The sequence below is a fragment of the Artemia sp. Qi Xiang Cuo genome, chromosome 17 (genome assembly GCF_049724085.1).
Source record: "Artemia sp. Qi Xiang Cuo chromosome 17, ASM4972408v1, whole genome shotgun sequence".
Classification (NCBI taxonomy): domain Eukaryota; kingdom Metazoa; phylum Arthropoda; class Branchiopoda; order Anostraca; family Artemiidae; genus Artemia; species Artemia sp. Qi Xiang Cuo.
The window spans coordinates 10403034-10431031 of NC_142810.1; the positions used below are offsets into that span (position 1 = coordinate 10403034).

The window sequence follows — 27998 nt, forward strand, 5'->3', positions numbered from 1 at the left end:
TTTATACTATTATTTAAATATCAGAGTTAAGAAACTTCCAGGGCATTGCATCAAATTTCCGATTAAAATTTTAGTTTAAACATCAGACCAAATAATAAATATATACAAAATACAAAAAGAGACAAACACAACACTGAAGTAAACAAATCGGTACTTATGTGTTATAGCGGCAACACTCAAGAATTACGCTGTGTAAAACCCGAGAACCAACAGGTTTTATCTTCCTGTATTAAAAGACAATTAGCTTACGATCTTTTGAAAACAAATAGCGGGTGACAATGGACTTATATAATTTGGGGTATATATTTGCACATTACGGGGGGGGGAGGAGAAAGTATTTCGACGACGTGAAGTTAGAAAACAATTCTTACTTCTTAATATGCAAAATAATTAAATCCAACACATTTTGTATGCAGATTCACCCTACTTTACTCTCCCCCCCCCCCTATGCAAATATACAGCCCAAATTCGTTTCTAAAGTATTATATTTTCGTCAAACTTAGGTATATTTGATTAAAATTAGCCTAACTTAACTTCATGAATGTTACCGGTAGGATACACAAGTACATAAAATCTTACAACTGACGTTTGGACTGTTTGGAAATTGAAATCTCTCTGCGATACCGGTTTTACATTTTGAACCAACAATTTTTCTGGGCAGCATGGCTTTAGTCACTGGACGCTTCTTGATCTATACCAATGGCTGAGAGTGCAATGTGTGGTTGGGGGCAAATCATCCAGCACTTCCCGTCTCTCCCCCAAGGTTTCTCCAGGTACCCATTTAGATCTGCATTACTGCATCACTTTCTTATAATCATTTCTCCCATTTCATACGTTTTATTATAAGTATTATTTGGACAAATTTCTGGAGAAGTATCTCTGATCTGTTCTGCTATCTCCCTGAGCAACACGTCCCCATCAGTATAAACAATGGTGGCAGTTGCTATCGCCCTGCTTATTGCTTCTGCAAGGTCAAGGCTTCTATACATTTCCCATCTTTTAGATTCATATTCTAACATTCGAATAAAATCATGTGTCTCATTGAAGCCTTTGTTTTTCAATTCTTCTCTGATAGATACTAGCTTGTCTTCGTCTGTAAATGATTTTGGCTTTGGGGTAACACAAAGGATAACATGACGAAATTCCATTCCTCTTAGTGAAAAATTTGTTTTTTTCTGTGAACTAAAGTCAATCATTTTAGAGTCAATTTCACAGAAAAAACTTATGGAATGAGCATCTTCAATTTCTAGATTATCATTAGAAATTCCCAAAGCACACATTAGGTTGGTTGCTTCGTTTATGAACTCGGTAGCCGTTTTTCTAGCCCTAGAACAGAAAATTAAGTATGAAGATTTGTATATATTTTTACGCAGCAAACAAACCATAGTTTCAATGGGTTGTATTATTCCCTCCTCCAGCCTTGAATTATTCGTCAGCTAAAGTTGTTTAAAAGTAACATGTATTTTAGTTTTTTTTTAATTTCCTTTTTTAAATAAAAGTAAAGCATTGACAAATAATTTGACTAACTTAATATTTTCAATATACAATTTGAAAAACTGTTTTTCTTTACATGAAAGTCGAATGAAACTCACAAGTAAAACAATTATCTACATGCGAAAATAGTTGAAAGGAGAAAAAAAGCTCTCAGTTTTCACAACAACTTATTTCGTACTTTACCACTACTACTACTACTACTAACAACTTACCGCAGCAAGAAGCCGCTTTGGGCCACAACAGCTACGTACATTCCTCCTCCATCCCAGTCTATATTTAAAGCTTCCCTTCTTACACCCTCCCAGGACCATTTCCCTTAAATCTTCCTTTTTGACATCCTCTCACCTAAAGTGCGGACAAACTTCTTTCCGTTTAGCCCTAGACAGTTGGCCGAAAAGAACAATCGTCGGCAATCCGTCATCCTCCATCCAAAAAACATGCCCTAGCTATCTTAACTTTTCTCTCATTATACCCCTAGAAAGCGGGATTGAAGCACACTTTTCGTACAACCTACTGTTTGAAATACGGTCAATCAGCCGGCTAACCAGAACAATCCGTAGGCAATTTTTCTAGACAACCTCTAGTGAATCTTCATCCGCTTTTTGAAGCACCCATACTTCAGAGCCATGTCTAACCACTGTCATCACTTTATCTTCCAAAATTAAAATATTGGTTTGCAGATATATCTTCCAAATTTTTCTAAACTTTTTTTAACTATGAAAAAACACCCTGAGCCTTATCTGTTCTATTTTTAATATTTTCACTGCTCCCAACGTCTTAACTAATAATACTACCAAGATTAAGTGAAGCTATCCATCTGATCAATCTTTTCGTTACCCAGCGTCACCTTTTCATCTTCAATTATTTCTGGCCTTAGTGACTTAGTCTTCTTAACATTAATTTTTAAACCTATTCTAGCTCCCTGAACTCACAAAACCTTTAAAGTTTATTGATTTTGCTCATACTTTCATCTAGGATGCTTAAACCATCAGCATAATCTAAGTCCAGGAGAGTTTTTCCTCCCCATTGGATTCTGTGGTCTCCCATTGCCTTTCCTCTGCTCTTTAAGACAAAATTCCTCAAAATGATCCATATAAAGGATAGAACACAGCTCTGCTTAACTCCTGATTTAATTCGGACTCAGCTGCTAACCTTATTTCCTACCTTGACCGTAGCAGTAATATTCTCGTACATAACACTAATACCTTTGATTACTTAACTTATAGTCCTGGACCTAAGGGCTTTGTGGGGGGGGGGCATTTCTAAGGGTATAGCTACTGGAATTTTCATTAATAATAAATAAAATAGAAGTCTCATAATTATGATTGGGTGTTTTTTTGGGAAATGATTTGCCTTGGGGGCTGGTTGATCTCAAATTCACTTTTTACTCTTAAAAAAGGTACCATACGTTTCAATCAAATGAGCTACATCTGAAGTTTATAAGACCAGCCATTCTATGAAAACCTCATATGCCCCCAGGACATAATGCATAACATTTGTCCCAGGGCTCTGGTGTGTTGTGTCAACCCTTGAGGCATTGTTATATTTTCATTAAGCTATTTTGAACAAAATAACTATCTCACAAGTTTGATCAAATAGTTTTGAGGAAAAGTGGCACTGGAGGGGGGCTAGTTACCCTCCATCACTTTTGACTCTTAAAAGGTAGCTAGAACTTTCAATTTCTTATTAAATGAGCCTCCTCCAAAGCTTATATGGTCGCCCTTTCCATAAAATCCTTATAAGGCCCCAGGGCATACGTTTAAACAGCACAATTGGCTGCCCATGATATCGAGCTTATTAGAGAAATTTAGAAATATATAACTGTTACCCTTAGAAAATGAATATACAAATAAATAATTATGTAGTCAAGCGTACCTATATATATCTTGCTTGTGTAGATATAGGTGGCGTACGAAATAGATGTTATTGTTAATGAATGCCTTAGTTTTTAAAAGCATACATCTTTCATTAGTTGTAAGATTGCAAGACATGCTGGTATGAAGAAAAAGTCAAATAATATATTCTCGAAATATGTGATGATGTTAATTTATCTCTCTTTAGTCTACCCGCATTTGGTATATTGTGCGAGCCTATGGTCTAGTACGTTTTCAGTTTGCTGAAGCAGCTAAGTGTCATGCAGAAGATGCTACTCCGATTGCTGACTAGAAACAGTAAAGGAACATCACGATTATAAACGTGATTATTAGGATTATAACGTATTAATACACGATTATCCTATACGAAATACAAAAAATTTGAGGACGCTTCAACTTGTTAGAAATAGATCTATTTTTGGAATGTGTCATATTTGAACAAATATTTGGAATAGTTTGCCCAACTTTTTTAAAAGTCGGCAAATGTGTGTGTTTTTTGAAGAGATCTTCAAGCAGTTTGTCTCCAGTTTCATAATTTTTGAGGAATAGTTAAATTAAATTTCATTCTCTCTCAATTTCCCTCAATTTTATTTTTTTTTAAAGAAAATAATTTTTTTAAATAGAAGTTTTTTGGGTGTGTTGGTAGGTGGAATGAGATATAGTTTGGAAAGGTTTTCGCAACCAGGAATGGGGCAAGTACATATTTGTCTCTTTCTTTGTTTTCTTTTCTTCTCTTTTTGAAATTTATTCCCATGTTTAAGGGGTTACTCCAAGCAAGTGAAACCTTAAGGATGTTTAATTGTTCTTCTGTTTAATTGATTTTTAGTTAGCATTTTCTTACTGTGGTTTTTTGTTGCTTGTTTTCTTGAATAGAATAATTAATTAAATTGAAATTGAATTTAATAGCACCCTCAGCCCTTTGCTGCACATACTGATCTTTTGCTGGTTATTCATTAATCCTAGAATATGTTCTCTAAAAAATAGGAATGTGGTAACCGCTAATATTTTCTTGTAAAAGAATTCCGTGAACAAAATTGGCATATTCACTCCTACTTGCTTAAAAAAATGAGATTTATTTGTCATTATTTCTAAATGTTTTAACTTTTAATCTTGTTTTTTAGAATTGAACAAAAATTTAATCGTTTAAAAAATCATTTGAAAAAATATATTTGTTTATTGATTGCCAACAGACAATTTTAATTGTTTCAAGACACTTTAAAGAAACCAATCAAACAAATCTTATAAAAATAGCATTTTTTTCATTCAATATGAAAGTATTAAGCAGAAATAGAACGTAAAGACAACTAAAATCTTATTACAGATATAGGACTCTGGAACCGTTTCAATCCCCCTACCTACTCTACAGCCCAAACTCAACCTGTGATTTTTCTTACAGCAATTTAGTTATTTCTCTAGAATTTCTAACTGGGTTAAAATCTTCAGTTGGTTAAATTTTTTGTTTTTTAAGTTAGGTTTCTACAAGCAAATTTTTTAGGCAGCTTATACAAACCTTAAAAAAGGCCCAAGAATTTTTTTTACATTATTTTCTCTGATTATGTTTGCAGTATGTAAGCCTAAGGGAAAACTTTGTGAATTAATTGGTAAATTATGGCAAATTCAATGTTCATTGATCCCATTAAAGCTCATATGCTCATGAACTGTAAGTAAGGAGCGACCCGGCTCAATAGAAACCAAAACTCTAAAAAAAGGAATTTTGATACCAATAGATACATCAAAAGAATATAATTTTTATGCTGATTCCAAATATATAAGTTTCATCGAATTTAGTCTTACCCATCAAAAGTTAAACGCCTGAGAAAATTTGTCTTATTTTCAAGAAAAGGGGGAAACACACCCCAAAAGTCATAAAAAGTTAATGAAAATTACACCATCAGATTCAGCGTAGAGAACCCTACTGTAGAGGTTTCAAGCTCTTATCTGCAAAAATGTGGAATTTTGTATTTTTTGCCAGAAGAAAGATCACGGATACGCGTTTATTTGTTTTTTGTTTGTTTTTTTCCCCCAGGGGTGATGGTATCGACCAATTGATCCTAGAATATCGCAGGAGGGCTCATTAGGACGGAAATTAAAAGTTCCAGTGCCTTTTTTAAGTGACCAAAAAATGGAGGGCAACTAGGCCACCTCCTACGCTCATTCTTTCCCAAAGTAACCGATCAAAATTTTGAGATAGCCATTTTGTTCAGCATGGTCGAAAAATATAATAACTACGTTTTTGAGGATGACTTAATCCCCCACAGTCCTTGGGGGAAGGGCTGCAAGTTATGAACTTTGCCTAATATTTACATATAATATTGGTTGTTATGGGAAGTATACAGACGTTTTCAGGGAAGAATTTTTCTGGTAGTGGGGGGGGGTGGATTGGGGGTTACGTGGGAGGATCCTTCCAACGAGGAATTTTTATGGGGAAGGACTTTGCTATAAAGCGGGTGCCAGATGTCCCAGCATAAATAATTTCTGAGACCAAACTGGCTAATCATGATAAAACATAAAATCGCGAAGAAAGGAAGAAAACGAGGACAATTAACAGCCAGTGAAAAAATTGAAAAATTATGCAAATATTTCGGTCAAGACCTCCACTTGACCATACTCAGTGCAGAATAAAACTAATAAAAATATAAAAAACCAAACCTTAAAATAAAAACACAAAACTAAAATTAGACGACCCTTTCTCAGTAACGGTGAAAGGGTAACTGAATAAAAAACACAAGTCTAAATGGCATTTCCAATTTCATTTTACGTAAAGCACTCTCAAAGGCTAATCGTTTTCCAGTTAGATTATTATCAGAGATTCTATTTGATTGCACAATATAATTTTGTGAATGTATGTAAAAATGATCAGAGTTAATAATTCCATTATAAATGGGACTTAGAAAGGTTTCTCCAGTATCTCTATTGAGAGCTACCTTTTGGTGAATGTGCTTTTTTATTTCAACTGCCTCCCTGAAAACTTGCGTGAAACCTATAATAGGGGGCGACATTGGAGGTTTCGTCAAATGAAATGGTGTGGACTTCAATACACATGTTGAGCCAAGGCGGAATCAAAAACCTCAGGCCTTTGGCGTAGCCTCATGGCGTTGTCGATTGAGGATCAATGTTCAGATAACCTCTCCCCTAATTGCTGTTGGGTTCTACCAACATAAAAACAGCCACAAGAACAAGGAATTCTATAAATACCATTTCCCAGAATGGGGCTGGTTTTATCTTTGTCGTTGTTGAAAAAGCTCTGTATAGTATTTGAATTTTTAAAGGTGACATTAAGTTTATGTTTTTTTAAGGATTCTCTTCAGCTTGTCACTCAATTTTGGAATGTAGGGTAGAACAGTGAAAAGTTTCTTATCATCCACCAATGGCGCCTTTAAGAGTGCTTTACGTAAATCATCCAGCCTTTAAAAGTGCTTTACGTAAAATGGAATTGTGAAAATGCCATTTAGACTTGTGTTTTTTATTCAGTTACCCTTTCACCACTACTGAGAAAGCGTCGTCCAACTTTATTTTGTGTTTTTATTTTAAAGTTTGGTTGTTTATATTTTTATCAGTTTTATTCTGCACTGAGGACGGTCAAGCGGAGGTCTTGACCGAAATAATTGCATAATTTTTCAATTTTTTCACTGGCTGTTAATTGTCCTCGTTTTCTTCCTTTCTTCGCGATTTTATGTTATATCATTTCCCAGCATTATTTAAAATAAAAGATCAGAAATTAAATAAAAAAAAAACAAACAAGTTTTCAACTGAAAAACTTTTTAACTGAAAACTTTTCAACATTAAAACTTAAAACGAACAGAAACTATTACGTATATGATTGGGTTCCCCCCCTAGTCAATACCTTGCTCTTTACACAATTTTTTTTAGTGCTTTCATAAGAGCTATTTATTCTAAATAACGGTCTTTGTGATTAAAAGGTCATTCTTAAAGAATTGGAAAAAATTTGAACTTTAGTGTAAAGAGTGAGGTATTGACTAGGGGGAAGAACCCCCCAATATACGTAATAAAATATAAGAATATAGACGTTCCTTACGTAAGTTAATTCGTGAGTTACGTATATTTATTACTAATAAAAAAGTTCGTAAATAAAATTAAACAACTTTCGAATAAGCAATTTAGCCAACAAAAAGGAAAATTGATATTCAAATTTCGTTTTAATTATTCATGTACGGTGAGCCAAAATCAAAACCTGTATTAGTTTAAAAACGTTCAGAAATTAAATGAAGAACAGGTTTTTTTAACTGAAAGTAAGGAGCGACATTAAAAGTTAAAACGAACTGAAATTATTCCGTATATGAAAGGATCTGTTCCCTCTTCAACGCCTCGCTCTTTACACTAAAGTTTGATTCTTTCTCACAACTCTTATTTGAAAACAATAAAAAACTTTAGCGTAAAGAGCGACGCGTTGAGGAGGCGACAGCCCCTTTCGTATACGGAATAATTTTTGTTCGTTTTAGGTTTTAATGTCGCTCCTTACTTTCAGTTAAAAAAAACTTGTTTTTTATTTATCCCATTAAAGCTCAGGAAATTATGTAAAAAGGTTTTTGATTTATTGGTGAAAATCATTTGTGTGAAATTTAGGTGGAATACGTGGATGAAATTGTAAACAACACGTTAGGATATATGAGTCTATATTAATGAGAGGATAAAACTATATGAATAAAACTTTGATATGAGAGGAATATCTGACGTTATTGCTCTTATTTTATTTGAGGCTCAATTTGCAGAGCTGGTGGCTTAAAATTTGGAATTAGGATCGTTCATTGATCAAGAGATTAATCATGTCTATACTCATCTATATATTCGGTTTTGTTCAGGACCTTGAAACATCCCAAAGAGGCCTGAGGCCATGTTTAAAAATAGTAATTTTTCTCAAAATGATTTAAGGACTAACCTCAATGGGAAAACGATCCACGCACTCCCTGGGAAAAACAGTTTATTATTTACATACACTTTTTAGTGGAAAAATTTGGCATTTTAAAACATTGGCTGTCCATTATAATTTATTTTGTTTTAGATTAGACTTATTTCTGGTAATTTTATATTGCAAATATTTATGCTCCAACGTTTTTTTTTATTGGAAAATGAGATTATTGCAATAAAAACAAGCATGTAATAATTTTTTTTTACAAAAGAAATGTGTTGCATGTAATTGAAAACCATGTTCTTATTAGTAGGCTAAACATTTTCTGAAAATGAATTCATTTGAAGAACAGCTTGAAATGGCGTTAATTACTTAATTTGAACTTAATTTAATTTGACTTTATTACTTTATTTGAGCTCAAAGTAAGAAAATAGCAATTAAACACATATTACAGGTACAGAAGCAAAAACTTAAGCTTGGAAGCACTGTTAGAAAGCAAAATTTGTTGTAAAATTATTGCTACATCCTTTCACCATTATGATTGATTGACAATTATCTTTCATCCTTATAGAACCTCAAAGGTTCAATTAGCATATTTGTTATTATATTTACTTACCTATTCATATCCATTCTCAATGCATCTTTTACCATATTCATCCATGATTCAGTTTTGATGACAGCTATTTCATCTCTCCTAATTCCCTCTTTGTCAAATTTTTGAAGTAATTCATACACTTTTAATTTAATGGCCCTGCAGTCTTTTACACTTACAAACTGTGGTTTTTCACCAATAATTCGAGTTCCTGGATTAAATCCTGGACTGAAACCAAGGCTCCTAGCATGAAGTTGATTTAAAAGGGCGTGTATGTTGCCTGTATATCTCAGACTATCAGTGAGGTGTGTTCGGTGATATACATATGGCTGGACACGTATGTCTTTAGGCGTATACATTTTCATAGTTGTAGATATGTCTCTATACGAGGTATACCAGCAGAAATTGGACTGACCCATTGCCTTAGCTATTTCCCATGCTCTAATCTCTTGATAATATGGTCCAAAATAGTCCCAATTTACATCATCATAAAATATTTTAAATCTTGTTCTGATGTCGTATTTATGAACTTCGAAAACTTCTCCTGTATCAATATCCTGATTAGTCTTGCCACCGACGAATATTATTAATTTTTGAATTTCTTTCAAATTGTCTATCCCTTGTTGTTTAATTTGTTTCTTGACGTGTCGCCAAAACATTTCTTTAATAAATCGTATTGTCTTCTCATTTCTATGATAAACGAGGATTAATTCTTTTTTCTTTGAATTTTGTTCTCTGTGTAACTTCCAAAGTTCAAAAAACACGCGGACCATTTTCAAAATCAAACAGTAGGTTTTACCAGTCCCTGGCATACCCGTGATTTGCAAAAAGCGATGATTACACTCCACAATCAATTTCTGCAAAGGGGTTAAGAATATTCCATCTATATCTGTCTTGCTACGTTTGTACTCTTCGTTTAAACATTTTTCGAGCTCTCTCCAAATATTCCATTGGGATGCAGGATATCCCATCAGTGTGCTTGATGGACTAAAATATGAGCCATAACACCTGAAAATATATATTGAAATAATGAAGAAAAATAAATAAGTCCCATTGTGACTTCAGGATACAGAATTATGAAGCTTCTGGGTGAAGTTTTCAGTCCTACTCCAACCCTAAAATCATGAATTGAAAAAAAGAACAAGCAATAAACTAAAAAAAAAAAAAAATGAAAGTTTGCGATTCATAGTTAGCTTGCAGCATAACTAAGTATTAAGCTCATGTTGCATCGTAAATAAGTAAATAAATCCATATCAAAGATGGTGTAGAATATACACCTTTTGAAACTTTGTTTCTCTGGGGTATGATGGGGTATGAACATTTACCAAATGTTCGTATTAGTTTAAATTACAAAAAAAGTTGAGCTTTTATCTTAACTAGTCAAGCAGCTTAAGAGAAAGCTTATTTGACTATAAAATTGAAAGATCCACTGCCCTTTTCAAGAGTTGAAAGTGATAGAATAAAAACAAGTTACATTTTTTGAAAAAAAGAGTCATTATTTTCTTGGAGCAGTAATGTTCTATGGGCGCACCCTATTCAGCATTTCACTTAACACGAATTGATATTCTAGTCAGTAAATCATTCCCAGACTTTGTGATTTAACCTTCATATGACGATACACATAAAGAATAGGTTTAGGATAAATGGACAAGCTATACAAACATTTTAGGTCATGGGAATTTCTGAAGCTCCTATCTACTAAAATGTAGAGTTTTGTATGATTTACCACAAGAAGCATCACAAATATGCGTTTAGTTTTTTTCCGGGACTATCGTATTTATTTGTGAGATAGCCATTTTGTTCAAAATAGTCCAAAGAACAAATAACATTGCCTCCAGGGTTGACACAACCCATAAGAGCCCAGGAACGAGCATTGTAACCAATGGCCTGGGGTATGTAAGGTTATTATGGATTGGGTGGTCGCACAAACTTCAGAAGGGGCTCATTTGATTTGAAATCGGAAATTATACTGCCCTTTTTAAGAGTAAAAAGTGATTGAGAGCAACCATCCTACCCCTCACCCACCTCCCACGTCCGGTATTTCCCCCAAATATATCAAATTAAGATTTAGAGAGAGTAATTTTGTTCAGCGTAATTGTAGGGTCTGAAAATTGTGTCTTTGAGGGTGACAACACCCTTTCGCCCTGGAGACAAAGGTTGTAAGCTATACCCTGGGGTAATATAATGCTCTTATAAAAAGGAAGGTTGTATGTACTTCGGAGGGGGCTCATTAGATTTGTAATCATAAGTTCTAATGCCCTTTTAAGAGTCAAAGTGATCCGAAGGCAGCTATCCCTCCCCCCCCATACAGGCCGTGTTTTCCCCAAATCCATCCAATAGAAATTTTAAAATAGCCATTTTATTCATAATAGTCCATAGATTATATAACAAGGCTTTTGTGGTTGATACAAAACATCAGAGCCTGGGAGTAAGGGTTGTAAGTTATACCCCAGGGGCATTTAAAGTCTTTTAGGAAGGGATGGTTAAATAAACTTTAGAGGCGGCTCATTTGGTTGAAAATAAGAATTTTTATTTCCCTTTTAAGAGTCAAAAGTGATTAAGGGCAACTAACTCCCCACCGTCCAACTAACCTTCTTCTCACCAAACACATCTGATTGAAATTTTAAGATGGCAATTTTCTTTAAAATAGTCCCCCCCCCAAACAAAAATATAACAATGCCTCCAGTGTTGACACATCTCCCAAGAGTTCTGGGGTTTTCATGGAAGAGATTATCAAATATACTTTAGCGGTGGCTCATTTGGTTGAAAATTATAAGTTTTATTTCCCTTTTAAGAGTAAAAAGTGATGGAGGGCAACTACGCCCCCTCTTCACCAAATGCATCTGACTGAAACTTTGATACAGCCATTTTGTTGAAAATAGTCCAATAAGCATATAACAATGCCTCCAGTTTTGACAAAACCTCCAAGAACCCTGGGGCAAGGGCTATAAGCTATGCTCTGGGGGCATGTAAGGTTGTAATGGAATGAGCGGCTATGTAAACTTCAGATGGGGCTCATTTGATTTGAAATTGGAAGTTATAGTGCCCATTTTGAGAGCCAAAAGTGATTTGACAGCTACCATCCTCCCTCCCCGCCCATCATTTACCAAAACAAACATCGAAACTAAATTTGAAACACTGAATTTTTCAGTATTGTTGAAAGGTTCAGTAATTAAGCGTTTGTTGACTTCCTCCCCCCCCCGCCCCCAACGCCTCATGGAAAGGGCTGTAAGTTAGGCAATTTGTTCATTGTTACATATATCAATCAATCAATCAATCAATCAATTTTATTCAATCAATAAACTCAGCAAAATGCACTTCAATATAAACTCTCCCGTAAGGCTCTATGGCCAGGAAAAAAACAGGGGAGAAACAAAAATGAAACAAATACTTAAAAAAAACATTTTCAACATCATACATTCACACCTTTAAGAGACTCAACACAAGATAAATCATAATATACAATGATCAACATAAAAAAAAAAACAAATTAATTACTACCTAGAAAATCCCTAACATGATTTTTGAACATACGAAACGAATGGCAGCTTCATGCAGACACAGGGAGTGTTTTCCAAATCCTGTTGCGAGTTGTCAGAGGATTGAAATCAGACCTCACTGATGGAGTATGAAGAATCTGTAAATTGCTTTAAGTGCGGAAATGATAAGTCGATTGATCAGAAACAAAAGATATATTATTACATAGAGCAGCAGGAAGATGGACTTGCAACTGTAAAAAGATGAAAGAAGAACAAGAAAGAAAATAAAGAGATTTCAAATAAAGCAAGGGTTTAAGTGAAGATTTGTTAGTTTCCTTAATAAGAGTCCTTGCTTTATCATAAAGTTTTGAAAGTGGCATCAGAGACGAGGGAAAAGTTGACATCCAAATAACAGAACAAAATAACAGAACTAGGCTGTAGAACAATATTCTAAGAATTGACCCTGGAAATATGTGTTTAAGCTTTCTAAGGATTCCAAGACTCCTGGAGACTTTCATTTTAATCAGGTCAATATGATGCTTGAAGGAAAGATTTTCGTCAAGCAAGATGCCTAAGAATCGAACTTAACGATCCCTAGGTCTACTTAGAGAACCTCTTGATACATGTATTTTATTTAAGTCAGGGCAAGCCTTGAAACTCTAGAGAAAATGAGAAAAATGACTCTCCGGACATTTAAGGCGGACAAAAAATGACTTCCGGACATTTATGTGTATCGTCATATGAAGGTTAAATCACAAAGTCTGGGAATGACTTACTGACTAGAATACCAATTCGTGTTAAGTTAAATGCTGAATAGGGTGCGACTAATTCGCCCATAGAACATTACTGCTCCAAGAAAATAATGACTCTTTTTTCAAAATATGTAACTTGTTTTTGTTCTATTACTTTCAACTCTTGAAAAGGGCAGTGGATCTTTCAATTTTATAGTCAAATCAGTTTTCTCTTAATCTGCTTGACTAGTTAAGATAAAAGCTCAACTTTTTTTGTAATTTAAACTAATACGAACATTTGGTAAATGTTCATACCCCATCATACCCTAGAGAAACAAAGTTTCAAAAGGTGTATATTTTACACCATCTTTGATATGGATTTATTTACTTATTTACGATGCAATATGAGCTTAATACTTAATTATGCTGCAAGCAGCCTATCACTTAGTTATGCTGCAAGCATGCATTTCAATATATATTTTCAGGTGTTATGGCTCATATTTTAGTCCCTCAAGCACACTGATGGGATATCCTTCATCCAAATGGAATATTTGGAGAGAGCTCGAAAAATAATTTGCACTTTACGGAAAAAAAATACAAATGAATGTACATTGTCAGTTTAATATACATGCACTGATACTTAGTAATCGAAATGTTAACATTATTTGATTTATTAAAGTTATAAAAGTAAAAAAATAATATTTATAGTGTTTATAGTAAAAGCATTTATAGTAAAAACATTATATTTATATTTATAACATTTGATTATAGTTGGCCAAATATATTCCACCTTCGTAAAGCGTCTTTTGATCTGGGTTTATCAATATTAATTCAAGTTTCCAACAACTGATAGATGATGGGATGTCACAAGTTATGCAGGCAATATATGACATTCGTGCAATATTGGAAAGGGGTACTAGGGTGTTTATTTCAGGCTAAAGATATTTTTTTTTTCTACTAGCACAAATTTAGCACAAATTAAGTAACAAATTTATAGTTAGATTTTTATTTTCTAAATAATCTTGCAAGAACCAATATATTATGTGCAAGTTATATTTATACGAGTATATGTACATATATATGTACATACATATGTACATATATATGTAGATACATATGTACATATATGTACAAACATATGTACATATATATATATATATATATATATATATATTCTTGTGAGGATGTCCCCCCCTCAAGCTTCACTCTTTCAGACGCAACGCTACAGCGTTGCCTATAGTAAAGGCCATACGGCTTCAATGTTCTATTATTTATTTATTTATGTATTATTTTTTTTTTCACAGAGGCACTTCATATGGAAGGGGCCATCGTAGAAACTTCAAAGGGGGCTCATTTGATTGGAGATCGAGAGTTCTAGTACCCTTTTCATTAATCGAAAGTGAATGGAGGGCACCTAGCCTCATTCCCCACGCCCACAAGTTCCCCAAACAATCCAATCAAAATTTTGAGATAGCCAATTTGTTCAGCGTAGTTGACTTCCAGATAGAAATTATGTTTTTGAGGAGGACACTCCCCCAAAGCCCTCAGGGCAGGGGTTTTAAGTTATGCCCTGGGGGCATATATGGTTTTCATAGAAAGCTGTGTCGTAGAAACTTCAAAAAGGACTCTTTCAATTGGAAATTCAAAGGGCTAGTGCTCTTTTTAATAGTCGAAAGTGATTAGAGGGCAACTAACCCCCCTCTCACGCCCACCTTTTCCCCAAACACATCCAATCAAAATTTTGAGATAGCCATTTTGTTCAACGTAGTTGAAAACTCAGGGAACTAGATCTTTTAGGATGAGAACCCCCTCACAGCCCTCAGAACAAGGGTTGTAAGTTATGCCTTGAGGGCATATAAATTTTTATTATAGAAAGCGTTGTCGTAGAAACTTCAAAAAGGGCTCATTCGATTAGAATTTTAGATGGCTAGAGCCTTTTTTATTAGTCAAAAGTGATTGGAAAGCAATTAACACCCCTTCTACACCCACCATTTCCCCAAACACAACCAATCAAAATTTTAAGATAGCAATTTTGTTCAACATAGTTGAAATTTCTGAAAATTATATCTTTGAGCAGGACACTTCCGCCACAGTCTTCAGGGCAAGGGTTATAAGTTATACCCTGGGGGCATATATGGTTCTTCAGGAGGGAATACTCTTATAAACTTCAGAGGGCTCATTTGATTGGAAATTTAAAGTTCTAGTTCACTTTTTAACGTCAAAAGAGATAGGTGGGTAACCAGCCCCCCCCCCCCGACGCTCTTTTTTCACAAATGCACTCGATAAAAATTTTTAGATAGCTATTTTGTTAAAAATAGTTTAAAGATCATACAACAAAAATGCCGGTGTCGACACTACCCCCAGCGCCCGGGGGCAGGCGTTGTAAGTTATGCCCTGTGGGCAAATATGGTTCTTATGGAAGGGATTCTCGTAAAAACTTCAGAGAGGACTCATTTGATAGGAAAATGAAAGTTCTAGTTCATTTTTTGAGAGTCAAAAGAGATTGGAGGGCAAATAGCCCCCCCCCCCATGCCCCTTTTTCCCGAATGCATCCGATACAAAATTTTAGATAGCTATTAAGTTAAAAATTGTTCAAAAGTCAGAGAACAAAAACTCAGGTGTCGAAACGACGCCCAGGGCCTGGGGGCAGACGTTCTTAGTTATGCCCTGGGGCATATATTGTTCTTATGAAAGGGATGCTCGTATAAACTTCAGAGAGGGCTCATTTGATTGGCAATTAAAAGTTCGAGTTCACTTTTTCATAGTCGAAAGAGATCCGAGGGCAACTAACCCCCCCCCCCCACGCCTTCTTTTTCCAAAGCCATGTGATGAAAATTCTGATATAGACATTTTGTTTGAAAAAAAAATAGTTCAAAGGTCGGCTAAGAAAAACTCCGGTGTCAATACAACCCCCCAGGGCCCGGGGGAAGGGGTTGTAAGTTATGTCCTGAAGGCATATATGGTTCTTATGAAAGGGATGCTCGTATAAACTTCATAGAGGGCTCATTTGATTGGAAATTTAAAGTTCTTGTTCACTTTTGAAGAGTTAAGAGATTTAAGGGTACCTAGCCCCCCTCCCCACGCCCTTTTTTCCAAAACCCAACCGCTACAAATTTTGGGAAAGTCAGTTTTTAAATTTTTTTTCAAAAATTATATAACAAAAACTCCGGTGTAAACACAGCCCCCAGGGCCTGGGGGTTGGCTTTTAAGTGTTGTCCTGGGGGCATATATGGCTCTTGTGAAAGGGATGCTCATATAAACTTCAGAGAGGGCTCATTTGATTTGAAAGTTCTAGTTCACTTTTTAAGAGTCAAAAGATATCTGAGGGCAACTAGTCCCCTCCCCTCACACACCCTTTTTCCCCAACCTTATCCGATACAATTTTTAAATAGCCATTTCATTATAAATTGTTCAAAGGTCATATAAGAAAAGCTCCTGTGTCGACGCAACCCCCAGGCCCCAGAGGCAAGCGTTGTAAGTAATACTCTGGGGGCATATATGGTTTTATTGAAGGTTTGCTAATATAAACTTCGGAGAGGGTTCATTTGAATAGAAATTGAATTTTCTCTTTCATTTCTTAGGAGTCAAAAGAGATAGGAGGGCAACTAGCACACCCCCCCCTCCATGCCCTAAATGCATCAGATAAAAATTTTGAGATAGACATTTTGTTAAAAGTAGTTCAAAGTTAAGATGTAAAAAACTCCGGTGTTGACACAGCCCCACAGAGCCTGGGGGTAGGCGTTGCAAGTAATGCCCTCGGGGCATATATGGCTGTTTTGGAAGGAATGCTCGTATAAAATTCATAGACATGATCTTAAAAGACAAGATCTTTTATTGACAAAAAAAACATGACAAATAAATTTCTAAAATGGTCGACGGACAGATGGGCTCGATGTGTCGACCATAAACAAATATAAGAAAATGCCTAAATAACAAATAAAGGATATAAAAAAAAAACAAAAAAAAAACATGCAAGGTAGAAGATAACAGAGAGGCCACCCCAGCGCAAGAACCACAACACAATTCATACTAATATCAATTATTTATCAACCCCAACATACAGACAAAGAACCATTTTTGAAATATATTTTTTCAAAGAAGATCTGCTCTTGAAACTTGGGAACATTTCTACTAAATGAATTTTATTTACAATATGAGGAATCTGGTATCTGATTGAGGATCTAGCTCTTTCTGATTTAATTGGAGGAAGGCGATACTTCTTGGAGCGGACGGGGTGGGCAGGAGAAATGGGAGTATCAATTATACCCAAATCATGGAAATAATTTGTTGAAGATTGAATATCATAATACCACATTGCTGTATGCAGGTATTTCAGTTGTTTAAGATTAAGTATATTGAGAAAAACATATAAAGTTTGAGTTTCCGAGAGATTTTGAAGCCTCATTGGGCGATGAACAAAAGTACCCAGAATTCTAATTGCCTTATTTTGAATTATCTGAAGAGGTTGGAGATGGACTTTAAATTTGTTGAGATAGATTACAGGGCAATAATTTGGATTAAATTCAATTTGAGAATGGTATACAATTTTAAGTATGGAAGAGGAAACACATGTTTCAATCAATGAAGACAACCTAAGTTATGGGCAAGTTTCAATATCAAATACTCGGAATGTTTACGGAAGGATAAAAGCTCATCGAAAATAATCCCAAGGTAACGAAATGATTTTACTCTTTTTATCCTACTTTGATTTACGATTAACTCTTCTATGGTAGTTTTATTTACTTTCCGCTGTGACCGCCCAAAAATCATGAATTCAGTCTTAGAAAAATTTAGAGCTAGGTAGTTACAAGCAAACCATTTATTCAAAGATTTCATTGCTATCACCATTTTCTCAAACAACAAAGATGGGGTTTTAGCTTTTACTCTCACCGCCGTTCCATCTGCTAAAATTACTGCTAAGCTACTATCTTGGGGTACACACCTCGGAAGGTCATTTATATAAATCAAAAATAGTATTGATCCTAATATTGATCCCTGGGAGACTCTAATATCATCAATAGCAATATGGCTTGACAGGTGCCCATTTATTTCTACCTGAATTTTTCGACCATGCAGGTAAGATCTTATTAGATCTAGGCCTTTACCTCTAATACCTGTGTTATTAATTTTCTCCACCAAAATTTCGTGGTTTAGTGTATCAAATGCCTTTTCTATATCATAGAAAAGAGTAGACACATGATTATAATCATTTAGTGAATCATTAATCTCTAAAATTAGCGCAGCAATAGCTTGTTCAGTAGAATGACCCGACCTGAAACCAAACTGATTTTTAGTACATAAATTCCTTTTATCAAAATACGAAACTTTTTTGAATAGTTTTTTCTAGAACCTTAGATATTGGGGAAAGACGAGCTATTGGGCGATAGTTGCCTTTATCTGTCTTATCACCTTTCTTATGAATTGGAATAACTCGTGCAGATTTCCAAACTTCTGGAAAGATCCATGATGATATAGATGCACTTAAAATGTGAAGCAACGGAACATGGATGACAGACGCAAATTCTTTCAGAACATTTGTGGAGAGCCCATCTAGACCTAGTGAATTGCCACTTATTAAATTCGTAATTACTTTCTGGAACTCACCGAAACTAACAGGGGCCAGGAACATACTAGAATTTTCAGATGTCGGGAGATAATCTTTATATGAATAAAACGAAGATTCCGGGGAGTTCAGTTAAACAGTAGTATTAATATGAGAAGAGTCAAACGTGATTGGAGGGCATCTAGCCTCCCCCCCCACTCCATTTATTTCTTCCCAAGAGGCACTTCATATAGAAGGGGTCGTCGTATAAACTTCAAAGGGGCTCATTCGATTGGAAATCGAGAGTTCTAGTGCCCTTTTTAAGAGTCAAAAGTGATCGGAGGGGAACTGCCCCCCCCCCAAGCCCTTTTCCCCAAATACATCTAATAAAAAAATGGAGGTAGCCATTTTATTAAAAATAGTTCAAAGATCATATAACAAAAACTCCTTTACGTTTGGCTATATCGTTAAAAATAGTTCAAAGGTCAGATAAGAAAAACTCCTGCGTCGACGCAGCCCCCCCTCCCCCAGGGCCCGGGGACGATGTTTTAAGTATTGCTCTGGGGACATGTAAGGTTCTTATGGAAGGTATGCTCATATAAACTTTGGAGGGCTCATATGATTGGAAATTGAAAGTTCTCGTTCAAATTTTAAGAGTCAAAAGAGATCGGAGGGCAACTGGTCCCCCTCTCCACGCCCTATTTTCCTCGAACCCATCCAATAAGAATTTGGAGAGAGCCATTTTTTCAAAATAGTTCAAAGGTCCGATAACAATAACTCCGGTGTCGACACATCCCCCCAGAGCAGGGGGAAGATATTGTAAGCTATTTTCTGGAGCCGTATGTCGTTCTTATGAAAGGGATGCTCGTATAAACATCAGAGAGGGTTCATTCGAATGGAAATTAAAAGTTGTAGTTCATTTTCTCTAAGTGATAAAGGATCCAGTGCGCAACTAGCCCCTCCCGCCCTCCACGCCTTTGGGTGTATCGGATGGATAAACCCATCTGATAAAAATTTGAGGTGACCCTTTTGTTAAAAATAGTTCAAGCATCAGATATTAAAACTCCAGGGTTGAAACAACCCCCAAGGGCCCAGGGACAGGCGTTGTGTCATGCCCTAGGGGCATATATGGTTGTTATTGGAGGGATGCTCGTATAAACTTCCTGGAGGGCTCATTTGATTGAAAATTGAAAGTTGTAGTTCACTTTTAAAGAGTCAAAAGTGAATGGAGGGCAGCTAGCTCCCCCCCCCCAAAAAAAATCAATTTTTTCCCAGAGGCACTTCATACCGAAGGGGTCCTCGTATAAACTTAAAGGGGGCTCATTCGATTATAAATTGAGAGTTCTAGTGCCCTTTTTAAGAGTTAAAAGTGATCGAAGGGCAACTGCCCCCCCAAGCTTTTTTACCCCAAATACATCTGATAAAATATTTGAGGTAGCCATTTTGTTAAAAATAGTTCAAAGATCATATAACAAAAACTCCTTTACGTATGGCCATTTCGTTAAAAATAGTTCAAAGGTCAGATAAGAAAAACTCCTGTGTCGAAACACCCCCCCCCCCCCAGGGACCGGGGAAGACATTGTAAGTATTGCTCTGGTGGCACATATAGTTCTTATGGAAGGTATGCTCGTTTAAACTTCGGAGGGCTCATATGATTGAAAATTGAAAGTTCTCGTTCACTTTTTAAAGGTCAAAAGAGATCGGACGGCAACTATCCCCCCTTTCGACGCCCTATTTTCCTCAAACCCATCCGATAAGAACTTTTAGAGAGCCATTTTTCAAAATAGTTTAAAGGTCATATAACAAGAACTCCGATGTCGACACATCCCCCCAGGGCCCGGGGGAAGGTATTGTATCCTATTTCCTGGGGCCGTATGTGGTTATTATGAAAGGGATGCTTGTATAAACTTCAGAGAGGGTTCATTTGAATGGAAATTAAAAGTTGTAGTTCATTTTCTCTGAGTGATGAAGGATCAGCGCGCAACTAGCCCCTCCCGCCCTCCACGCCTTTTGGTTTATCGGATGGATAAACCCATCTGATAAAAATTTGAGGTGACCCTTTTGTTAAATATAATTCAAGCATCAGATATTAAAACTCCAGGGTCGACACAACCCCTTAGGGCCCAGGGATAGGTGTTGTAAGTTTTGCCCTGGGGGCACATATGGTTGTTATGGAAGGGATGCTCGTATAAACTTCCTAGAGGGCTCATTTGATTGAAAAGCCCCTCCCACCCTCCACGCCTTTTGGTGTATCGGATGGATATACCCATCTGATAAAAATATGAGGTGACCCTTTTGTTAAATATAGTTCTAGCATCAGATATTAAAACTCCAGGGTCGACACAACCCCCTAGGGCCCAGGGATAGGTGTTGTAAGTTTTGCCCTGGGGGCATATATGGTTGTTATGGAAGGGATGCTCGTATAAACTTCCTAGAGGGCTCATTTGATTGAAAATTAAAAGTTGATGTTCACTTTTAAAGAGTCAAAAGTGATTGGAGGGCAGCTAGCTTCCCCCCACAAGCCATTTATTTTTTTTTTCCAGAGGCACTTCATACAGAAGGGGTCGTCGTATAAACTTAAAAGGGGGCTCATTCGATTAGAAATCGAGAGTTCTAGTGCCCTTTTTAAGAGTTAAAAGTAATCGGAGGGCAACTGGCCACCCCTAATCCTTTTTACCCCAAATATATCTGATAAAATATTTGAGGTAGCCATTTTGTTAAAAATACTTCAAAGATCATATAACAAAAACTCCTTTACGTATGGCCATTTCGTTAAAAATAGTTCAAAGGCCAGATAAGAAAAAATCCAGTGTAGACACCCCCCCCCCCCAGAGCCCGGGGAAGACGTTTTAAGTATTGCTCGGGGGGCATATATAGTACTTATGGAAGGTATGCTCGTATAAACTTCGGAGGGCTCATATGATTGAAAATTGAAAGTTCTCGTTCACTTTTTAAGAGTCAAAAGAAATCGGAGGGCAACTATCCCCCTTCTCCACGCCCTATTTTCCTCAAACCCATCCGATAAGATATTTGAGAGAGCCATTTTTTTCACAATAGTTCAAAGGTCAGATAACAAAAACTCCGGTGTCGACGCATCGCCCCAGGGCCCAAGGGAAGGTATTGTAAGCTATTTCCTGGGGCCGAATGTGGTTCTTATGAAAGCGATGCTCGTATAAACTTCTGAGAGGGTTCATTTGAATGGAAATTAGAAGTTGTAGTTCATTTTCTCTGAGTGATAAAGGATCAGCGTGCAACTAGCCCCTCCCACCCTCCACGCCTTTGGGTGTATCGGATGGATAAACCCATCTGATAAAATTTTTAGATGACCCATTTGTTAAAAATAGTTCAAGCATCAGATATTAAAACTCCAGGGTCGACACAACCCTCCAGGGCCTAGGGATAGGTGTTGTAAGTTATGCCCTGGGGGCACATGTGGTTGTTATGGAAGGGACACTCTTATAAACTTTCTAGAGGGCTAATTTGATTGAAAATTGAAAGTTGTAGATCACTTTTAAAGAGCAAAATGTGATTTGCGGGCAGCTAGCTTCCCCCCACAATCCGTTTATTTTTTTCTTAGAGGTATTTCATACAGAAGAGGTCGTCACATAAACATAAAAAGGGGCTCATTCGATTAGAAATCGAGAGTTCTAGTGCCCTTTTTAAGAGTTAAAAGTGATCGGAGGGCAACTGCCCCCCAAGTTTTTTTTACCCCAAATACATCTGATAAAATATTTGAGGTAGTCATTTTGTTAAAAATAGTTCAAAGATCATATAACAAAAACTTTTACGTATGGCCATTTCGTAAAAAATAGTACAAAGGTCAGAAAAGAAAAACTACAGTGTCGACACCCCCCCTCCCCCCGGGCCCGGGGAAGACGTTATAAGTATTGCTCTGGGGGCATATATAGTTCTTATCGAAGATATGCTCGTATAAACTTCGGAGGGCTCATTGATTCGTATCAAATTCGGAGGGCAATCATATGATTGAAAATTGAAAGTTCTCGTTCACTTTTTAAGAGTCAGAAGAGATCGGAGGGCAATCAGCCCCCCTCTCCACGCCCAGTTTTCCTTAAACCCATCCGATAAGAACTTTGAGAGAGCCAATAACAAAAAGGTCAGATAACAAAAACTCCAGTGTCGACATATCCCCCCAGGGTTCAGAGGCAGGCATTGTAAGCTATGTACTGGGGCCGTATGTGGTTCTTATGAAAGGGATGCTCGTATAAACTTCAGAGACGGGTAATTTGAATGGAAATTAAAAGTAGCAGTTCATTTTCTCAGTGTGAAAAAAGATCGGATGGCAACTAGCCCTTCCCCACCTCCACGGCTTTGGGTATATCGGATGGACAAACCCATCTGATGAAATTTCAGGTGACCATTTTGTTAAAATTAGTTCAACCATCAGATATTAAAACTCCAGGGTCAACACAACCCCCCACGGCCCAGGGACAGTTGTTGTAAGTTATACTCTGGGGATATATATGGTTTCTATAGAAGGGATACTCGTATAAACTTCAGAGAAGGCTCATTTGATTGAAAATATAAAGTTCTAGTTCACTTTTAAAGAGTCAAAAGAGACCGAAGCTTAACTAGTCCCCACAAGCCCTTTTTCCCCAAACCAATCCGATAAAAATTTTGAGTTAGCAATTTTGTTAAAGATAGTTCAAACATCAGATAATAAAAACTCCGAGGTTTACACAAACCCATTTTTTCACTTTGATATTGTTACTTTGATACCAGTTTTGATACTTTGATGAATATTTGATTTTTTTTAAAAGTTTGATTTTGAAATAAGGAGTTTTTAAAAACTTGAATTTTTTTGCAATCAAAAACGAATAAAAATTGATTAAAAAACACTTTCCGAAAAAAAAGTTTTTCAAAGAAATGTACGGCCATTTTAAATTTAAGCTCAACAGATACAAATACCTTTTAAAATTCAAACTCAAAATGCCCAGAAATTACTATTAAAGAATAAATGAAACCCAGAACGAAAAGAAATTAAATAAACAATCATAGCAAAAACATACAACAAGTAATAATATAAATGAATAAATAAATCTTGAAGCGAGTAATGCTTAGATTGAATATAAAATCAAGCTTAAAAAAAAATTCCTATTGAAGTATAAATGAAACATAAAACGAAAAGAAATTAAATAAACACTCAATGAAAACAAACATTCAATAGATATTGATGTAAATTAATAAATAAATCTTAAAACGAGTGAAACTTAAATTGAATATGCAAATCAGGTTTGAAACGAACAGAAATCACTACAAACAAGAGTTTGGGTATGACTCCTTCTCTCACTGTAAAATTCTAAAACCTACTACGTCATTGGCGCTTTACTGAAAACTATATGCGTCTTTAACAGTATTTGAAATAATACACAACATCAAGTTGAATATCTGATGTGTGATGATATTAATTGTTGAAAGATCCGTCAGTTCAAGAATTTATTTCACTGTAATTGTATTTTATTTTCAATGCTGTAAAAACTGGAAAAGAAAATATTTGTAATATAATTCATTTTCAGTGAAGCGCTAATGACGTAGTAGGCTTTTGGTTTTTATTTACAGTTAGCAAAGGAGGCAGTATCCAAACACTTGTTTGTAGGGAAACTATATTCGTCTTTAACAACTTTAAGAACAGCTAATAAATTAAACTGAATATTTGATGTATAATGATATTAAATGCTGAAAGCTCATCAGTTTAAAATGTTACTATAATTTTCGTGTTTATTTTCAATGTTAAGTACAAAAGCAAATATTTTTCATAAAATTGGTTTTCAGTAAAGTGCCATTGACGCAGTAGGTTTTAGATTTTTACAGTGAGAGGAGGAGGTCATGCCCAAACTCTTGTTTGTAGTGATCTTCGTTCGTTTCAAGCTTGATTGGCATATTCAATTTAAGTTTCACTCGTTTTAAGATTTATTTATTAATTTACATTAATATCTATTGTATGTTTGTTTGCATTGATTGTTTATTTAATTTCTGTTCGTTTTAAGTTTCATTTATACTTTAATAGGAAAATATTTTTTTTCGTTTTAAGCTATATTTTCATATTCAATATAAGCATTACACTCTTTAAGATCTATTTATTCATTTATATTATTACTTTTCTTATGTTTTTGACGTGATTGTTTATTTAATTTATGTTCGTTTTGGGTTTCATTTATTCTTTAATAGTAATTTCTGGTCGTTTTGAGTTTGAATTTTAAAAGGCATTTGTATCTGCTGAGCTTAAGTTTCAAATGGCCTTTAATTTTTTTTTTTAAACTTATTTTTCGGAAAGCTTTTTTTTAATTAATACGTGAAACGACCCTTTTGTTTTAGCAGTTAAAAAAAAGACATAAATTAAAACTTTAACGTAAAGAGGTAGAGTTGAGGTTGGATCAGCCAATCTCATATACGGAATAATTTTTTTCTTCTTTTAGTTTTAGAGTTGTTCTATACTTTTAGTTGAAATAACTTATTTTTTATATTTAATTTCTGACTGCTGTTCAAATCATGCAAGGAAACACCATCCCCCTCCCTCCTAGACAATTTCTGTTTGAAATTCCTCCCCACAGAAAAGTGTCTCTATTAAAAATCCCATGTTCCGCTGAAAGTTTTCTTACATTTCTCATTAACAAAATTATATTTGAACAATGGGCAAATTGTGTAACTTATAGACCGTTCCTAGGTACTGTGGGGGATCAGTCATCCCCAAAGGCATAATTATTGTGCCTTACAACTATACTGAAATAAATAGCTGTCGGAAAAATTTACCAGATGTCTCTGGGAAAAAAGAGCAGCAAATTAGCAGTAATTTACTGACTTCTATAAATTATTTTACAGAGGTTTCAGCTTTGAATCAAACATGCCAAAGAAACTGTAGATTTTATATTATTTGGTATTATTTGGCAGTGTTTATGTTTGATGTTTTCTTCTATTTTCTTGTCGGTTAAACGATCATTTATCTTGTATGTATTGTAAGATTAGAAAAGGAGACCAAATCTCTAAAACATAAGACTCACTAGAAACTAGACTAGATATATATACTAGACTAGAGATATAAAACTATATATATATATATATATATATATATATATATATATATATATATATATATATATATATATATATATATATATATATATATACATATATATATATATATATATATATATATATATATATATATATATATATATATATATATATATATATATATATATATTAAACTGATAATCCACTTTTTTTTTTGCAAAATGCAAATTCATTATTGGTCTTTAGAAGGCATAGGGGTTGTCAGCCCAACTCATGTTAATTTTACTCTCTTTGAAAAACTTGTTTTGAGGAAAAGTTCTTTTTAATTAATTTAAAAGACAAAATTCAAAGGTCACTAACCATGCTAAGAGAGTTCTCAGTGTGTATTGACTGTTTTCATCAGCCAATCGAGACTGCGAATCATTCAAAATCAGTTTCTTAATTGTTTCCAACAATTGGAATAGCCACATGGAATCCTCCTCTTGGAATAGCCTCTTGGAATATTCCTCTTGGAAAAGCAAATTCTCTGGCATCCATTCTGTTTCCTTGGGTATTTGGCTTCGCTTTGTGTTTGGAAACACAATAAAGTAGTGAAACAAATTGGTATCACAGTTGCAGTTGTGTTTGGTCAAAGACCCTTTAATATCCTGAATAACACGCTTTTCTTGCTTCTTATAATCTGATATTTTATTTTGCAATGTTCTGTAATCTTCTTTTGTTGGATTGTCTTTTAATTGAAAGGACTTGATGTCTAAAATAATTACTGACGATTTTGATACGAGTAAAAAATCACCCACCTCTTTTTTCCTAATTTTGTGACTGTAAAACACATACATGTGAAGATTTGATTTTTTCAGCTCTTCATAAACTCTATATTCTGCTTTAAAACCATGCTCTTCCTGATCTCCAATTTTAGTAATAATTTCGGGGAAGACAAACAGCTCTTCAATGTCAAGGGCAGAATTTCGGTTTCCGATTAGTTCAAACAATTTAATTTCCGAAGCCTGTAAAAATGGTCTGGCTTTCATTTCTCCTGGGAGTCGAACTCGCTGACAACATGAACATTCCTTTAAGAGTTTACTGGAATTCCTCTTCATTGTGTTGCGTGAGGAAAACATGAAAAGAAACTTCATTGCAATAAAATATGCAAAATAGAACAACTTCACTGCAACAGTTATGCAAAGCACAAGAGATTTTTTTACTGCAACAATAAACACAAAATGAAAAACTTCCATTGCAAAATTGGTTTCCGAAAAGTAAAAGATCAAGTTACTTGCTTAGTCTGTTTTTATTGCCACTGAGAGTACAGTTTGTCTGTAATCTCATTTATTTGCTTTTTTAGATAAATTCCTACAAAAAACATGTGATAAGAAACTGGTTCTTGCTCCAGGAACACAAGTCCAGGGTTAACATCGAAGGTAAAATGAAATCACCATTTTCTTTTATAAAAAATTAACAAAAGACAAATAAGTAGTGAAAACCTTAGAATATTGATTATATCCATATTTATGACAAAACGCAATGAGGAAAGTGGAATCAACGTAGTGTAACTAGTGGCAAGGCGCGCTTTATCAAGCCTAATCGCAATCGCCTTCATTACATATGCCTCATGTTTTAAGGTTGACTGGAACGGAAAGATTATCCTTTGACGTTAGACAATGGGCGTTCAAGAACAATTATCTACCCTTGTTTCCGAAGTTTCCAGGGCAAAAGTCGGAAATGTTTGTGATACTGTCCAGTGGATACATATCTTGACCACTTTTTTCTGCTTAATTTATGTTTGCTATTGAAACTTATGTGTTTAAATGACTTTATACGTGCCACTGATCTCTAATAGTTTTGTGAACAAAAAGAAGCAATTTTCATATCAATGCCTCTTAAATGCCACATTCCCATATAATTTTTCCAAAGTTCAAATTGCGGTCTCTCTTTTAAGTCATTATTCCCAGATACTTTATACTCTTAGACATCAAATACCAAGAGGAAAATGGTTTCAAATTTTTTATTGGTTTTACACTTAACTAAAATGATCGCCTAGAGACAATTTGTTTCCTATCAAAGTTTCTTATCAAAAGCAACGACCCACAAAAAATGTGTATTTTTTTCAAAAAGGGGTGAACACACAAGAGCCCGAGTGATCTTAATGAAAATGACAAAATTATATTCACCATACCAGAGAACCTTTCTCTCCACATTTAAAGCTCCCTATCTAGAAAAACATGGAATTTTGCTATATTTCATGGACACAGATTGAGGATGCATGTTCTTTTGTTGTTTTTTTTATATAGTTTTCCCTAGAAATAATCGGGTAGGACCAATGGTACTTTCAGATTAGGAAAGGGATCGTTTCAGCAAAAAAATTCTTGTTCCCTTTTTTAACTAAACATATT

General features: G+C 35.1%; 1 protein-coding gene across 1 annotated transcript in view; it reads right to left on the reverse strand.

Moving 5' to 3' along the window:
- LOC148941874 (uncharacterized) overlaps window positions 1-26871 on the reverse strand; it is a 36136-nt gene extending 9265 nt beyond the window's left edge. Inside the window, exons 1-4 of the mRNA XM_089103164.1 lie at window positions 25969-26871; window positions 8852-9835; window positions 805-1326; window positions 188-224 (exon numbers count right to left, since the gene is read on the reverse strand). Coding sequence (XP_088959290.1) covers window positions 188-224; window positions 805-1326; window positions 8852-9835; window positions 25969-26843 — 2418 coding nt within the window. The 5' untranslated portion in view covers window positions 26844-26871. The remainder of the gene's footprint in view (window positions 1-187; window positions 225-804; window positions 1327-8851; window positions 9836-25968) is intronic.
- Window positions 26872-27998: the final 1127 nt, after the last annotated feature.